The following is a 17674-nucleotide window of genomic DNA, read 5'->3' as shown; positions in this document are numbered from 1 at the left end:
GACTGTGGGGGGGTGCAGTGGTCCCTGCTGGATCCTCTGCTAATTGAAGTGCCAGTTGCTGTCTGACGTCTGCGGGCCGGCCGGTCAGTGTTGACAGCCCCACCTCCCTCTGCCAGCTTCCCACAGCTCATAACCTCCAGTTGTTCCCATCACACTGACCACTACTCGCACGCGAACACCATCCACGAAAATAAGGACACATTGTATCACACTTGATATAGCATTATGGGATTGGAACAGGGTTTTAGATCACTATTTCTGCATGGTTTGACCATAATTAGAATAGAATAGAATAGAATAGAATAGATCTTTATTGTCATTGTCACAGGCTCTCCAGTCAGCGCATCATTCATAGAAAAAAAGGAAATATAAAATACTAATTAATTTAAGTGCTAGTGTTACCTAAAAAAATAAGTAGAAACATATAACATCACGAGCAGCATACATAGACACACAGTCATACACACCCATTCATTGCATAAAAAAAGAATGAACACACAGTTATTGCATAAAAACAGTATAAACATTCATCTGCAGGCATGCATACCATCTGTCCTTGCATTGATCCATTTAATATCTGAGTCCATATTGCACTTTATTTTGTGCAGCATTGAGGGTAGTTATTGCAGTTGGATAACAACTGTGTTTGAGTCTATTTGTCCTTGCTTTAATTGATCTGTACCTCCTGCCTGAAGGCAACAGTTCAAACAGGGAGTGACCAAGATGGTGGGTGTCCTTTATGATGTTCTGGGCTTTTTTTGAGGCAATGGGAACTGTGTAGTTCTTCCAGTGTGGGGAGAGGGCAGCCAACAATCTTTTGAGCGATGTTGATGACCCTCTGGAGCACATTCCTCTGAGCCGCTGTGCAGCTGGTGTACCATACACATATGCAGTATGTTAGTATGCTCTCAATGGAGGCACGCTAAAGGACACCAGCAGTCTTTGTGTGATGTTATTTCTCCTGAGTATTCTCAGGAAGTACAGTCTCTGCTGAAAGGTCCTCCTCGATATGGACTCCCAGGAAGCAGAAGTCTGCCACCCTCTCCACACAGTCCCCGCTGATGATTAATGGTGGGATCTCTGTTTTATTTCTCCTGTAGTCTATGATGAGTTCTTTGGTCTTTGAGGTCTTGAGGAGCAGGTTGTTGTCCCTGCACCATGTTGACAGCCACTCCACCTCATCTCTTTAGGCAGACTCGCCCTCCCCCCTGGAGATGAGCCCCACCACTGTGGTGTCATCCGCAAACTTCACCATGGTGTTGCTGTGATGGACAGGGGAGCAGTCGTGTGTGTAGAGGGAGTAGAGCAAGGGACGCAGCACACAGCCCTGGGGAGAGCCGGTACTGAGGCTTAAGGCCGTTGATGTATGATGGCCCACTCTGACCCTCTGTCTGCGGTCGGAGAGGAAGCTATTGATCCACATGCAGGTGGTGTGTGGAAGCCCCAGGTCGCCCAGTTTGACTACTAGCCTGTGAGGGAGCATGGTGTTGAATGCAGAGCTATAATCCACAAAGAGCATCCACACATAGCTCCCCTGCTGCTCCAGGTGTGATAGTGCAGTGTGTAGTGCTATGGCTATGGCGTCTTCTGTAAATCGGTTCGCTCTGTAGGCAAACTGGTGGGGATCAAGGCTGCGGGGCCGGGCAGCTGTGATGTGACTACGGACCAGTTTCTCAAAGCACTTCATCACCACTGGGGTGAGTGCTACTGGTCTGTAATCGTTGAGGCTAGAGATGTGAGGTTTCTTGGGCAGTGGGACTATGGTTGAGGATTTCAGGCAGGGTGGGACAGTGGACTGTTCCAGGGACTGGTTGAAGATCTTTTTGAAGATTCCAGCCAGCTGATCTGCACAGTCCTTCAGCACGCATCCCAGGATGCCATCAGGACCAGCCGCCTTCCTCGGGTTGATGGCCCACAGCGTGCGCCTCACCTCATGCTCCTCAATTGCCCAGTGGTGTAGTGGTGCCATCTCTGGTGCTGTGACCTTGAAGCGGGCAAAGAAGATGTTCAGCTCCTCTGCCAGTGCGAGGTCACCTTCAGCAGCTCCGAGGTTGGGTCTGTAGTTGGTCAGATGCTGAACTCCCTGCCACACTTGCCTGCTGTTGTTGCTGCTCAGGTGGTCCTCTATCCTCCTCCTGTAGTCTGCCTTGGCCTCTCTGATGCCCCTCTTCAGGTTGGCTCGGGCTGTGCTGTAGAGTTCTTAGTTGCCAGACCTCCAGGCGGTGTTCCTCTCCCTTAGCAGCTGCTGGACCCCCTGTCTCATCCAGGGCTTTTGGTTGGGGTAGACCCGGATGCGTTTGTACACTGTGACAGTGTCTATGCAGTTCTTAATGTAGCACAGAACACTATCTGTGAACACTTCCAGATCCTGATGTTCAAAGACCCCCCAGTTGGTCCTCTCAAAGCAGTCCTGTAGCTGCTGGGAGGCACCCTCTGGCCATGTGGCAACAGTCTTTGTGATGGTGGGAGCAGTTTTCCTGAGGGGGGCATATGCGGGGATTAAAAGCAAGGACAAGTGGTCGGACTGGCCCAGGTGTGGTAGTGGCCTTGCCCTGTAGCCCTGTTTGATGTTCGAGTATACCTTGTCCAAGGTGTTATCTCCCCTTGTAGCACACTTAACATGCAGATGGAATTTAGGGAGTGCTGCCTTTAAGTCCGCATGATTGAAATCCCCTGCTATGATATTCACGGCATCAGGGTACGTGCTCTGTGTTTTGGTAATGCTAGCATGCAAAAGTCCAATAGCTGAGCTAGCATTAGCATCTGGTGGGATGTAAACAGCCGTTATCAAGATCACAGTGAACTCCCTTGGGAGATAAATGGGCCTGCATTTAACAGTCAGATATTCTAAATCTGGAGAACAGATTATTATGAAGTTCTAACAGTATTCTGAAGTCAAAACTGAGTTATCCATACACTACATCCAACACAAATGAGTATTACATTATACTTACACTTTATTGTATCATTTATTTTGGTGGGTTTAATGTTTGATAAACCTTTTTGTCAGATATCATCAAATGACTGATGCTCAGACTCGGACATTGAGGTCCTGCTTGAAAAGTGCATACACAATAATGTAGAGGGCGGTGGGCCTCCCCAGGGGGGCTCCAAACAGTTTCAAGGGAGAAGTGAAACAATATTACATAAGTTATCAAAAGGAGATCACATACAAAACACCTAATGTGTTTGGTGAAAGAGATAGTTCAGAAACAAACAAATGCCTTAGGACAGAGTTTTTTATGTGTTTGGTGCAGTTGAAGTTCCATCTAACAGCAATATCAGGCTCAACGGTTGAGTGTCTGTGGGATCAAATAACATAACAATGATCCCAAAGGAATCCAGGAATTGAGCCAAACTAAGCAAGTAAATTGAAGTAGTGGTTTTTCAAAATGATGCCTGCTTGACACTTCAAAAAAGGTGATGCTACACCTGTGTTGAGTTAAGTCAAGAATAACCACTGCAGCAGTCAACAAGTAACTGCTTTTCTGAAGAGTAACTAATGAAATCTAAATGTATGTAAAGTAACAATAGGTTACAAAAATCCAAAATCATGCATCCCTAGCATGATTTTGGATTTTTGCCGTAGTGAAATGAATTTATTATGCCTACTCTCATGGTGAGGGCCCACTGGCAGATGCAGACATAAAATGGGGAGTAATGGATTACATGTAACTGAGATACATAATCAGGATACAAAAAAAGTTATATTATATTAATAGTTTTTAGTAAACTGAAAACAATTTTGATGCTATTTAGTTTCCATCTTCTTTTCAAAGGTTACATTGTTCAGTTGCGTTATAGAATACTCTCTTCTTCTTATTGATATGCTTCTGTCTTGTTTTTACTTACATATTCGGTGTTGAGGTAATCCAAAACTCTCATATGTGGTCCATATGTGGTTTTGCAATATGACTTTAGTGTGAACAGTCATAAGTTTTAAGTCACTCGACCATTCGTTCCCAACCTGGGGGTCGCCAAAGCTTCATTGGGGGAGTCACAAGGCCCTCTTGATTTTCAGGCACGTAAGAAAACTAAATGAAAATAGACACAGTAGTTCTATATCTCAGCATTTGGTTCACTTCTGTGAAGTAGATAGAAAGTAAACTGTCTAATAGAACGACGATCAAGCATCAGGGGCAAAACACTGGATTTGTCAAAAAAGAGGCTTATTTAGTCTGTATGATTATTAAAAATGATAAAAATACATAATACAGACAGATAATTGTATAAAAAAGTTCCCTAAACAGGAAATAATCTGCTCAAAATTCATCCAATGTTTTACATATATTGCCTGGTTTTGTTAGAGGACTGGAGAACAGGCTGCTGACAGGCGAGCTTCTCTTTCATAATAACCAGACCGACGGCTCTCAATGTGGGTGATTACATTCACAGTGTTGAAGGAATGACCTGTTTCCACAGCGGCCATTTGAAAGGCAGGATAGACACTGGTGTTAAGGTTAATTAAGGTTCCGTTCCATTCAGGTCAAAGAGAGTCAGGGTGTGCACTGTTGTGTGTTGAAGGGCTCTGCTACACTAAATGGAACTGAACCTTTATTAGTCTCATTTGTAACAGCTGTGTTTACCTTACAAACGGCTAACATGTTAATAATATTCTTTAATAAAGTTATTTGTTTAAGGGAAAAATAACCTATAACCGTCAGGCTCTACTTAATTTGAGCCTGTTCCCACAACCCCCGATGCAATCTAACGGAAGAGCACCACATACATTCTGCTAACAAATCTTTATTGTACAAATAAAGTCAATAAAACACAACTTGAGTCACAGACTCTAGTTCTGCAAAATCTCTGTATAAATGTAAAGTATATAGATACATCAACCCAATAATTTCACAATAAAAAGAGAACATGTAAATCAAACACTGAAATGTTTTTACTTTCAAAAAGTGAATTTCAAGTATTGGTTGATGAGCTGTCATAAAAGATGTAATACTCACTGTTCACCAGTGAATGTGAGTGTTTCCTTCAAGACAGTTCCTGTTAGTGTTACAGTTAGTTATGACTGTAGTAAATCTGAGTGCACTTCACATTCTGTCAAGAAATGGACCATGGACTAGACAGCAGAGATTCACTGTGTCAGTGCTGACTGACTTTAAAATACTAGCAGTTTATTTACTGCCTGAACTTCATGACATTAAATGCAATCTGCAAGTGTCTATTGCCACTCAGCTGACAAATACCAGCTACTGCTCTCATAATACTGGTACCGGGACGTTTAGTTCAATTCGCTGGCCGCACTGACAGAAGACTGTGCCACTTTGTCTCAGCCAGTTTGAGTCAAACTTCCTGTTCCAAGATTTATGTTTATACTTGTTACATGACAGAAATATACAGGTAAAAATATACAAAAACATACACAAATCTGTAATAGTACTGCTGTGGCTGGCCAGGCTGTGTGGTCTGTGTGTTTGCATAGATTAACAGGACAAACATCCCAACACGGAAGTGTTTTCTTTGGGAGTGTATCACCTTAAAGTAACCCTAACACTGTACAGGCCGGGGGCATTGTCATGTTGAAACAAAGAAGAGACACAAACTGTTGGCACAAAGTTGGAAGAAGGCTATTGTCTAAGATTTCATTGTGTACTGTAGCTTTAAGATTATATGGAACTAGGGAACTTTGTTGGAACTAAGGGGCCAAAACCAGACCCAGACTGGTACATATATTGTTTTTTTTTAATATGTCTGTGTGTTGTTACTGTGTGTAATGCTGCTGCTACACTGCAATTTCCCAGCTTGGGATCAATAAAGTATATCTATCTATCTATCTATCTATCTATCTATCTATCTATCTATCTATCTATCTATCTATCTATCTATCTATCTATCTATCTATCTATGGTTATGTGGACAGGAGTGTTTTTGTACTTTTAGGTGAATGCTGTCAGGAAAATAAATGTGCTCACTGTAAAGCAATTAATACTATTTATTTATCATTTTTATATAATTTTATGAGACTTTTCCCTCCGTCCTCGTTTTCTGTTTGGGGATGTGGGTCGGATTTTCCACAAAAGTCCAAAGGAGTCCACTAACGTTGGCTGTGGACTGATTTCTATGTGTTTCTATGTAGGGATGTGGGTTTGATTTTTACACACTCCCAAGTGCCTTCTCTCTCTGCTCTATACAGTGTCAACACTGTGCCACACTCACTAACGTTTATAATTGAAGTGTGCTAACGTCTACTACCTGGGTCTGGTCTGGCTGGCTCGCTGTCCACAGGTTACTTTGTTGCAGGGCGGCCGGCCAAATCTGCAGTTTCCCACAGTTCTCAAGGAACCTTTTACCATCTTTTAGCTTGTTGTTTTGGTTTTCATCCAAATAGGTGGAAAATAGGTGTTCTGACAGCTGAGAGAGGATAAAGTGTAGTGTATAATCACCTGAAAATAAGAATCATTGTGTTTTTGTTACTTTTGTTGCTATCTTAGAATGAGCCGTTTTTATCTACAGACTGCAGGTCGCCTTAAATGGAGTCCACCCTGTTGAACCGCCATGTTTCTACAGTAGCCCTGAACAGACAATTCTTTTTTACCTCCACATGGATGTAAGATTTTACTTTGAGTATGTACAGCGGTGTCAGTCGCACCTTGTCATTTGCTTTTTCGTACATAACTTTTGACAGAGTAAGTTTCATTCTCAACATTACATAATATAACATAGAAGACAGTTATTTTATTATATAAGCCGATGATATTTAACACACTGGAACAAATGAAAATATGTATTATAAAAACGAACTTGAGTGAAAAAGAGTATACATTTCAGTATACGATACGATATAGTGATAACCTGGGTGTCTTGCAAAGACCCTTAAAACAAAGTCTAATATTGACTTCCACTGGAAGCACAGACTTTACCTTTGGAACAGTCCTGAAAAATACTGTATATCATGTCCATCAGTCCGTCCTGGTGCTGCGGACTGTTTTTGTTTGAGAAGCCTCGGAGACGACTGGCTTCCCACTGCCATCCTCCTCACTGACAGAGAAAGAGATGGAAACATATTATTCAAATCAGCTTTGAGCCTCTGTACAGAGTTTTGATGAAAAACAGTACAGCCCAGTACTGAAACATTTTTGGTCTGACTAGATGCTAATCAACTTATTTAAAGTTTTTGAGTTTTTTCATAATGACCTTTGGGAAATAACCCAAGCCAAGCAACAAAAAGATTGTGTCTACATACCAGAATACATCAGTTCATATTCCAGCTATAGCTTTCATATTCAGGACATTCTTTCAGTCACCGGGAGCCAAGTAAATCATTGGTGAGTCAAAGTAAAGGTTGTTTGAGTGCTTTTGTATGTAATATACAGAACCTAAACTTGTGGTGATTCCACTCTTTAGTTTGCTCGTCGTTGGTCCATTATGCACTGATCAATAAAATAACCTTTTACAAAAATGACTTTATACCTTTTATTAAATCCCTTCCAACTATTGACTTCATTAATTATTATTACATACATTATGAGTCTGGACAGATAGGGATGTTAACTGCAACTTGACTGGCTCGTGGAGGCATACAATCACAGGGTTCCCACATGTCCTGCATAAACCTGGGTTCCTGTTTTGCCTGTTGGTAGGATAAACCGTATGACACTCCAAACGGGTTTGCCAGATGCAAAGTGGAACTGACTTCCAGTGATCTTTTTCGGCATCGAGTCATTTTTTTCCAGGGCCGCAAGCGAAATTCTCATATCCTGCATACAGACTAATAATAATCAAATTTTGATTATTGATATCAGCTGTGGTTGATAAATACACAGTTCTTGTGTTACTTCTTGGTTTGAACTGTTACCGATGGGCTGTGGACAAATGAATGTAGTCAAATTGCCTGAAACCAAAGTTTATATGACCGTTTGTAAGCCAGTGTTGTCTTGTATTGTCAAGAAAAAACCTGGATAATGTCTTGGAAGATTCCTGGAAAATTATTTCTTAAAAAGGAACCCTGAACCACAGGGCGGTAGTTCCAAGTTTTTTGTGGTTGTTGGATTTTGGGTGAACTGACCCTATTAATGACAACGGTCTGAAAGCGGTGGCATCATACCTGAGGTTGGATCCCTCCACGTCCTCGATGGTGTCAGGCAGGGGCTTATTGGCAGTCTCAGGTAGCAGAAGGGTAAGGGCAGAGCCCAGCAGAGGGCACAGGCCACACAGAATCATGGGAGCCTGTGGACTGATACTCCTCAAGAGGTGCATCATGGGAGCCAGGACCCCTCCGGTCCGAGCACACATGGAGCCTATACCGATCCCATTTTGTCTGCGAGAAGACAAAAAGAGTCAGAACCTGAGCACTGCTGAGTCAGCTCCTCTGCTACCAGGCTTTCCAAGCAATTATTATTATCCCTTTAAAACCAGAGTAGCTTATTATTTTCATGAGTTTATTTTTACTTATTTGCTTTGAAAGAGTTTCCAGTTAATAGAACTGTTAAAAAGAGTTCCCGGGACCAGCTATTGCCTAAATACACCAATCAGCCATAACATTATGACCACATGGGCACTTCACCAGGCAATCCTCAGAATGTTATGGCTGATCTGTATATAATACAGTAGTAATGGGTTGGGGGGAGGCATGTATGTTTTTTTTTTTTTTTTAATCAAATAACATTTTTTGAATTTTTTTTTAATTAGCTGAGAAACTATCTTTCCAAGTAGCCCCTGGTAACTGCTGGAGTTCATGAGGTACACATAACCCTGGCTGGGATTCACTGGTGTAAGCCACAATGTGGATGGACAGTACTGTATTAGGGTCATTGTGGTCTTGAAGCAATCAATATAAATGGTGATCATCATTTCAGAATGGTGGAAGAGGAGAAAGAAAGGCAGGTCTTCATTCATCAAAGGTTAAAGTAAAGCATTCTGGGACATCGTCAGCCAGAGCGGGTTTGGTTTTAGTAGAAGCTGTTAAATGGTCTCAAATGTAGCACAGGAACCTTGCTGGGTAGCAAAACCTTATAGTCAGGAACACTCTAGGGTGGGAATGTAAAGATATATCGCAAGACAGTTAAATCATGTTACAAATATGTGAAGATTGAAAAAGTAATTGTGGTGGAAACAGCAGAGGGGGCTATCTCCTTTTGACTTTGCTTGTTCGACGTCCTATGTTACTGACGTCAGTAGAGGTATCAAAGCTCAAAGACATCATCACTTTTACAAAGAGTTTATACACTACCTCAGAGATAAAAAAGCATTCTATAATAAGAAATATAGAAAATATAAGAGAAATATATTTTTTAAATATTTCTCTGAAGAATAAAGTCATTTTTTCTCAGTCCTAATACTGTCTCATTTTGTTAGATGTTTTTGAATCGTGAGTTCCCTACTCAAGTGTGTTTGGTAGGAAACACTTACCTGATAACAGTGGGGAACACCTCAGCTGAGTAGACGTAAATAATGGACAGAGAGGCCGTGATCCCAAACTTCCCAATCATTGCCAGCACAGTTTTAATGACAGACAGGTCTAGAGGAAAGGTCAAACAAAAGTGAGGGAAACCTTCAGACAGACTGGAAACATAGCGGAAAAAACCCATTAACTGTCCATACCACTGGGAATGAAGATGGTCAGCAGGCAGGCAGTGCCACCCACAGCCAGGAAAGCCAGCTGGGAGATCTTGCGGGAGCGGTTGAGGGTGAACAGGGTGATAGTGCGTGCAGGCATCTCCACCAGGCCAAAGATCATCTGGGTCAGATAGATGTTCATTCCAAAGTCAGAGATGTTGAGAGACAGACCGTAGTACACGAGCACGTTGGCAAACCTGAGGCAGAACAACAGCATCATTCTGGAGGACAGTTAACGTCCTTCCTGTAACTGTATGACCTCTGTGTTACCTTCACCACATAACTGACACACCACCATTGCCATCACTGGAGATAGCTTCTCCCAGTTAAGATTCCTTCAGTGTTCATGGTTCAGGAGGTTTCTACCGGGAGCTCCAAAACACAATATTCTACAGTCTATATTATTCAGCAGCTGTTCTGGTTATTCATTTGCTGTTGTCTCTGGCAAAACTGTGGTTTAAATAGTTTTTTCCCCTGTGCACATACAGTATCATCCCTGTCCCGGTTATTTATTATCCCAGTGTGGATCATATTATAATGTTTTATTTCATTTAACCTGGTCAGACCTGTTAAGATCAACAATGTATTTTCAAGGAAGACCTGGCCAAAACAGCAGTATAAAAACAACAATATCCACAAGAAAACATACGAGATATACATTAATGTGTCAAAAACATTTATATTACCTAAGCACAGTGACAAGTACCAACCGAATATGTACTAACACAGTTCGGTCTGCACACTTGGAGCAGACACCAAGACCATATCTTGTGTTCTCAAACGATAGCTAGTCAGATCTCTGGACAGTCCAATCAAAGTGCAAATTTCTGTTTGCACTTTATTCATTTTATTCAGGTTAAATACCGACGCTGGGAATGAGACTCAGCAAACAACTATCATCAAGCCACCAACCCAAAGCGTCTCTTTATCTTTCTCGGCTCTGATTGGTTGTTTTCATTGAGACTTTCAGACCCTTAAGAGCACTAGGAGGAACCAGATTATTCCACACATTATCTGTCTCTGGTACTACTGTCAGCATATAGTGAATGTTTCAGAAAATATGACAAAAAGTTATTTTTATAGGAGTTATCATTTTTGAGCTCCAGCAAATCAGTGTGCTAATTAAAGTTATGTTATGTTCTTACAATCCATTCAAAAGTTACAAATAATATTATTTGACTGACTCTTTGCACAAAATGGGCAGAATTTGAGAGGGGCTTCAGTGACGGTCACTGCTGACTTATCAAACTTTCTGAACAGGCAGAGCTGGCCTGGCTCTGTAAAATCAGTTTGGAACTACACAGCGTTGCCAACTTTCACACTTTCAACAAGTCTCAACAAAAGAATCTCTAGACGGATCTCCAAACTTGTTAGGCTACCATTCAATACACAGTATGTGTGCAGTGCTCTGGGCTCACTGTGTCAGCAGCTTTCTGCGCTGCCTTCAGTCAGTGAAAGAAAGCAGCCTCGTTAACACCAACACATGTACATTCCAGTGTTGCTAACGATCTGCCGCAAACCCCTGCCGTTAATCCGGGGAACTCCTTTTAACAGTTCTATAAACTGGAGACTCTTTCACCCTTGTTTGCTGTCTTACTTAAAGCTTTTACACAAAGGGAATATACATGCAGTTGACTATTACAAATCAGCAAATAAGTAAAAATAAACTTGTGAAAATAATAAGCTACTCTGGTTTTTAAAGGGATATTCTGGTTGTCTGTAGACATTTTAGTACAAATACAATGATCTTTATGCAGAAAGCCTTGTGCTTGGTGAGGTAGTGTTACACAGCAGATTACAGAGTATCCCTGTATGCTTATCCTCTCTTTAGTTTGTAAAACCGTCCATCGGAATTCTTTCTGAATGTACATTATCTTCTCTATGATATAGGAATTTGAAAATGAATGGTGTATAGCATAACATGTGATTAAAAAGGAACTATTGTGCTCAATTCCCGCTCTATATGTTTATTCTGGGACTAGAGTGGTTTTGCATGATTTACAGTTAAAAAACAAACTTATTTATCTTATACTGGCCCTTTATGCAGCCTCTGAGTTCAGAAGTCCAGCGTGTAACATTGAGGAGGATCTATTGGCAGAAATGGAATATAATATTCAATCATAAAAGAAGGTCTCTGTTACAACCTGGAAACAAAGTTTTAAAGGCCCATTATGTAACTTTTCTATTGTCAGAAATAGAATAGAATATTCATAGGTATGTTTTCATTAGTGTATAATTAGCTGGAATAAGAACCATTGTGTTTTTGTTACCTTAGCTCAGCTGTTTTTATCTACAGAAGGAGTGGGTCTCTACGGAGGCCGCCACATTGAACTGACATTTTTCTATTTACATAAATGTGTATACGTACTTAGAGGTATAAAGAAATTAAATTAAATCATAAATATACTCTCCCCTGGGGTTTGCCCACTTTTTAAGATTATTTAAATATCATAAATAAAATATACGAAAAGAAAAAAATGGTATCAGTTTCAAATATTGCAAGGTTGAACACAGCTGACAGGCTGACAAGAGACGGTGGAGAGGACTGCTTTGGAAAAGCAAAGTTGAACAGACAGTTAGGAATGTGGAATGTCCCTCCCAGTGCCCCTCCTGCTTTACCAAGAAGAAAACAAGAAGTTCTGCTGTTTGGGCGGGTCATTGTAAAACACCAAACAAATAAAAATAAAGTCACAAGTAAATTTGTGTACTCTTACTGCAGCAATGCAGTGCTATCCAAGGACACCACAGCCACTCCTATATTTATCAGAAACAGCATCACTGCTGTCTGTGATTGTGTTTAAAATGATGTACTTATTCCACATGTCAGTTGTGTCTTAACAGAGCGAGAGACAAGAAGATGAAGACACACACACACACACACACACACACACACACACACACACACACACACACACACACACACACACACACACACACACACACACACACACACACACACAGGCAGGAGAGCACATAATTCATTAAGGTTATTATAAGGATCAGCTATATGTGTGTCACCTCTGATGTAAAAAGCCAGGCTTGTTTGCGCCTATTTATTTGGCAATGGCCAATGGCGAAACTCCTTGTCAAGTCTTAAAGTTAATAAAAGAGAGAGGGGACGTTCTGCTCATACTCACCAGAGATAAAAAATAATCAGAGACTGCTTCCTCATTTTTGGGGTTCGAACAAGGTCTATGAATGAGTGTTTTTTCTTCGCTCTCTCTGTTCGCTCCTCACTTTTATAGACCTGGTGACACAGTGAGTAAGACAGTTAGTAAGAGACAAAACACAGCACTGTTTAAGTAGTTTGCATGTTTAAATGATAATGAAACATTTATGCAAAGTGATAATGGAGTGAGTGGAGTGCCTATGTGATACACTTAGTTGACTCGCACTATTACTAAAGCAAGAGGAACTATTCAGTATTGTGCAGTAATGATCAATGAGGTGACTTACAAATCATGATTTTGATATTCATTTGTCATTTCTAATCAAATATAAAATGGGATTTTGTTGCATGTTTACAAGCGCTACATTTTGTTTACTTGCCTGCTTTATGCCATTTTATATTTTCAGCTGCGAGTAAGAAGCTGAAAAGAGAGTCTGACACTCAAACCCCCCCGCTTGATCTGTGTCCCGAGGCATGGGGCCACTAACAAGGTGTCCCTTATTTGTCCACACTGAAGGTGGCAACCCTGAGTATTTCACACTGTGTGGAAGCCTGGATTAGACTTTTGTTGTTGTTGGCAGCTCTGTCCTGCTTTTTTATTTGATTCTGGGAAGTTTACACTCCAGCAACCTCAGCCAACTTTATCCAAGAAGTGTTGCCTTTGCAAAACATATTGGTCAGTCCTCATTCTGAAAGCCTTAACTCTTGTAATGTTAAAATTGAAAACATATTGTTTGAAAAAACAAACAATTATGTAAATTAAGCAGCCAAGCTGGGTTATAGTAGAGTGACGTAAGAGTCTGATCTGTTCCTTTTCATACTAGGACTTTCTAGCTCTACACTGCTATACAAGAATGATGCTGATTCTATATTTCCACATATTCTGCATGGATCAAAAACTGGTGAGAATGATGACTTTAGACTCCACCAATTCTTGTTTTATAACTAGTTTAGCTGCAAACATAAAAAAACAACAACATGAGCCAATATTGAATAAAAGTTTAAAGGTCCAGTGTGTAACATTTAGGAGGCTCTATGGGCAGAATATAATACTCATAGGCACGTTTTTATTTGTTCATAAACATCTGAAAATAAGAATTATTATATTTTTGTTACCTTAGAATGAGGTTTTAATCTACAAATTACTTCCATGGAGTCGGCCATGTTGAACCGGCGTGTTTCTACAGTAGCCCTGAATGGACAAACTAAACACTGGCTGTAGATAGGGCTGTTCACATTCTTCAGGCATTTCCCAGCCACCGTAGTTTCTCCTTCGAGCTTAGAAGGGGAGGGTGAAGCGAGGGAGCTGTAATCTGCAGCTTCCCCACTAGGTGCCACTAAATCCTGCACACTGGACCTTTAATTAGAGCGGATAAGCTAGCTAGAGCTGACAGTTGCTGAATAGAAACAAGATGCTGCTTTTGACCAACCTCTATCTGAAATCAAGGCAGTCACTGTCTAAGCAAGTCAATGGTAAATCTGCCACCGTTATCACTGTACAGTGGCATATGTGCTGTGCGAGAACAGAAATCCTGACAGGTAACTAAGGGGGGTGAAGCTTAGTAAATGTTCAATTTTACAACATCAGTTTTGGCTGTGATGGATATTTGTTATTATTGGTGACATTTTAAAAAAAAGATTAAATAACCTACTAGTAAATCTAAAACATCTACAGACTAGTAAATAATAAAAAATGTCTCATCTCTACCTGACACATCTCCAAATCTTTGCTGAGGGGCTTCCCATTCATCTGCGCTGCTTTCCGGATCAGTTCCCATGCCTCCTCTTTCCTGTCGTTGGTCATTAACCAGCGAGCTGACTTTGGCAACACCCTAAAAATGTTAAAGATAAGTTGCTCAGGTGACCTACTTACAAATACGTGTGCTTTACCCACTGCGCTGCTAGAAGAAAGGGGGCAGGTGTAACATTGTTACATGTTTGACAAGTAATAAGTAAGATCTATAGCAAGAGACAAACAAAGAAATACTCCTCAAAGTGGGTCAGTGTATTTCCTGCTACACTAACAATATAAGAGGAATTTGGCATCAATCATGCATGACATTGAGCATTCGCTACACATTTTGTTTTCAATCAAGGGGATAAAAGGGATCTTCTTTATCATAGACTTTCACAAACACAAACAGTCTGTTGAAGGTTCTGTTAAAAAAGGTTTTTGGGAAACTGTGTTTTTCTGGGCGTACAGTACACACTGCATCAAATCTGGGTCACTCTGCTGCTGCCCACTCACCAGATGTAGAAGATGAAGAGGAATCCAGGTGCTGAGATAGCCAGCTGCAGTTTACGCCAGTCTCTTATGAGGTACGCCACTCCGGCCAGCAGAATGTAGCCAAAGCCGAAGAAGTAGTCAGTGATTATACCAGCCAGCATGCGCTGCTTGGATCCTGTCCATTCAGTGCCTGTACGACACACAAACAGGACAGGGGCACATTTATCTTTAGGAACAAACAGATTTGAGATATCCACTAATGAAACTGTGCTTCTGCCTCTATTTCCTAACCCGTTAATCAGTGACACTATGAATCAGTAAACAGTTATTAGCCAAACAGTTGCTAATGAAAACTGTTGAGTACCTGCAACATTCTTTCTGGAAAGACATGATGTTATTGAGTTTGACTTCCATTCCTCTCCATTGTACTGGGGTGGCAGCATACAATAAGTCCCATAGCAGGATATTTCAAAAGCATGGTAAACAAAACCACACCAATCTGCCTGCTTAGACACTATACTGCATGCTTTGTAATTTTAATTTAATCATAGGATACACATTGCACTGATTGAGTTTATCAATTGTGAAAGCCATAATGATTAAATGTTTCCCAACTTTCTATAAATACACTGACCAAGGACAAAGGCATTCATGATGACACCAGAGATGGATGTTCCAACCATAAAGCGGAGGGCTATGTAGATGTAGAAATTAGGGGCAAAAGCAGCGCCAACCCCAAAGATTGCCTGGGATGCCAAGTTAATGAGGATGATGATCCTCCGACCGTACCTGGAACAAGACATTTCTGAATTTGGTCATTACATGTTAACAAAATATGAAAAATAATGCAAAATTCTACGATGTGAATTGAAAAAGTAACAATTCCAAAAAGTAAGGTAGAGGACAGAACCACGGAATAGGTGTCTCACAATTTCTCAAATATTGCTCTGAAGATGGACAAACTTACTTATCAGCTAAGCTCCCAAACACAATTGCTCCAACTAGGAGGCCAAACATGTAGATGGAGGCGCCCATGTTGTTCAGGTTGGCACTATCACAAACCAGGTCCCACTGCAAGAAGCACAGAAAAGCATTTAAATGAGAACATCTTTCATTAAAGAATTAAAAAATCTATAGCTGCATGAAAATTGTGGGTCAAGAGTGGTGAGACCTCTACTATCTAGATCACCATAAATTCTGGTTTGTATATTCATGTTACCCAGAGGGTGACTCCTATTATTTTTTGTGACCCCCTGACCTTTCAATTTCATTTTCCATGAAAAGGGCAGATTCCTTATTCATACTCCCCAGATAATGAACCATTTCTATTCTGGACACTCCATGTGCACCAACTTGCTTAGCAAACAATTTGCTTAGCACATTCATGCTCCAAAGGGGATAAACCATTTGATTTTAATGACCTCATGACCTTTCTTCTAGCACCGACCTTAGACACATTTTAAATGATAAGCGCCCACTCATTGTAGTTCTATAAATCAAGTTATCATCACTTTGTTTAGTTTAACACTTTAATGTTGATGGAGTAAGAAACACTCCAGCATTTTAGGACCTCTCCTGAGCCTTTGGAGTTTTCATCTTTTTGTAATAAAGCCATGTCCCATGCCTATGCTCCAGGAGTCCATCTTTCAACCATCACCCTCTTTAACCCAGTCTCGGATATCACCAGAGTACACTGTAATTAAACTGTTAAGCCCCTCCATATTTCCTTAGCTGCATGAAGTTTTAATGTTAAACACATCAGGAGAAAATGTAGATATTAGGTCGGTTCAAATCCTGAATTGAGAGCCTGTCAGGGAGGTTGTTTGTATATCACTCACCTCAGTTACTATGGTGCTTTGGAAGGTTTCTGTGCTATACTCCCAGCCCCCTTGGCAGCTCCCTGTAGGGTGCCCATCGCCAACAGCTACAGCACCACTGTGGTTCAAGGGGGTTGCGCAGGACAGTTCGGTTCTGCCATCAGGGGCGGACAAAAGGCTGAGGTTGAAGTTCGAAGAGGCCGGAACGCCCGCTGAGGGCCACGTGGAGCGGCATAAATGTGGAGGAACAGCCCCGGTGAAGACAGAGACCAGCATGTGGAATGCCAGAAAGATCTGAGGTACACAGATCCATACATACAAGATCTTCTGGAACTTCCCAAAGCCCCCAATAAGACAGAGAATTTCATCAAAATTCATTCCTCTGGCTTTTTGTAGATGCACACTTAAAATGTGCCACTCTGCAAATGATCGGTCTGGTTCAGGAGGTCCAAACGTGCTCCTAAGGGGAGCGGCCAAAAATGCTCAGGCAGATAAAGGCAGAGAGCCACACGTCAGTCAAATGTCTAAGATCAAACACTGAAATTAATGTGTGCCAGGCTGGTGATTAACAGGTAGAGAATTAGTATCCTCATTCAGATGCAGTCACATCTGTGTTCCAGTCTGAGAGCAACCTGTGGCTAGTTGTAGTGGACTGTGGAGCTGTCTGAGGGTGATTTAACCTCAGTGTGATGGGAGTGAACTAAAGCAGGAGGGAGGTGTTTGCCCTCTATGGGAGGAGCTGCTGTGTGATGATGACCGTGCAGCTGCTTTTGTCTATTTCCCCGCCCTCTCTCACTCAAAAAGTTTCATAACATAAGATTTATCTTAGGTAACGCATTTTGGCTTTATACCAAGAGTTTGTGGCATAGACTTTTATGGAGTCAAGTAAGA

The 17674-nt window shown here is 41.3% G+C and overlaps 1 protein-coding gene across 2 annotated transcripts; it reads right to left on the bottom strand.

The window, feature by feature from the left end:
• Positions 1 to 293: 293 nt before the first annotated feature.
• On the bottom strand, positions 294 to 17674 carry si:dkey-119m7.4 (uncharacterized protein LOC560629 homolog). 2 transcript variants are annotated; one of them, XM_051409914.1, is made up of 11 exons: positions 16805 to 17674; positions 15934 to 16037; positions 15601 to 15755; positions 14988 to 15156; positions 14448 to 14571; positions 12708 to 12817; positions 9556 to 9767; positions 9364 to 9472; positions 8060 to 8272; positions 6876 to 6993; positions 294 to 2477 (listed from the first exon to the last, which is right to left on the bottom strand). In XM_051409914.1, the coding sequence occupies exons 1-10, from the start codon at positions 17159 to 17161 to the stop codon at positions 6915 to 6917; spliced, it is 1632 nt and encodes a 543-aa protein (XP_051265874.1). In that variant the 5' UTR covers positions 17162 to 17674; the 3' UTR covers positions 294 to 2477; positions 6876 to 6914. The 2 variants fall into 2 exon arrangements, with proteins under 2 accessions (XP_051265874.1, XP_051265873.1); XM_051409913.1 differs by lacking the exon at positions 294 to 2477 and having other exon boundaries at positions 4731 to 6993; positions 16805 to 17673.

Source organism: Dicentrarchus labrax, unplaced genomic scaffold (genome assembly GCF_905237075.1).
Source record: "Dicentrarchus labrax unplaced genomic scaffold, dlabrax2021, whole genome shotgun sequence".
Classification (NCBI taxonomy): Eukaryota; Metazoa; Chordata; class Actinopteri; family Moronidae; genus Dicentrarchus; species Dicentrarchus labrax.
The sequence above is the reverse complement of the archived record's forward strand: the minus strand, read 5'-3'. Positions and strand labels throughout refer to the sequence as shown.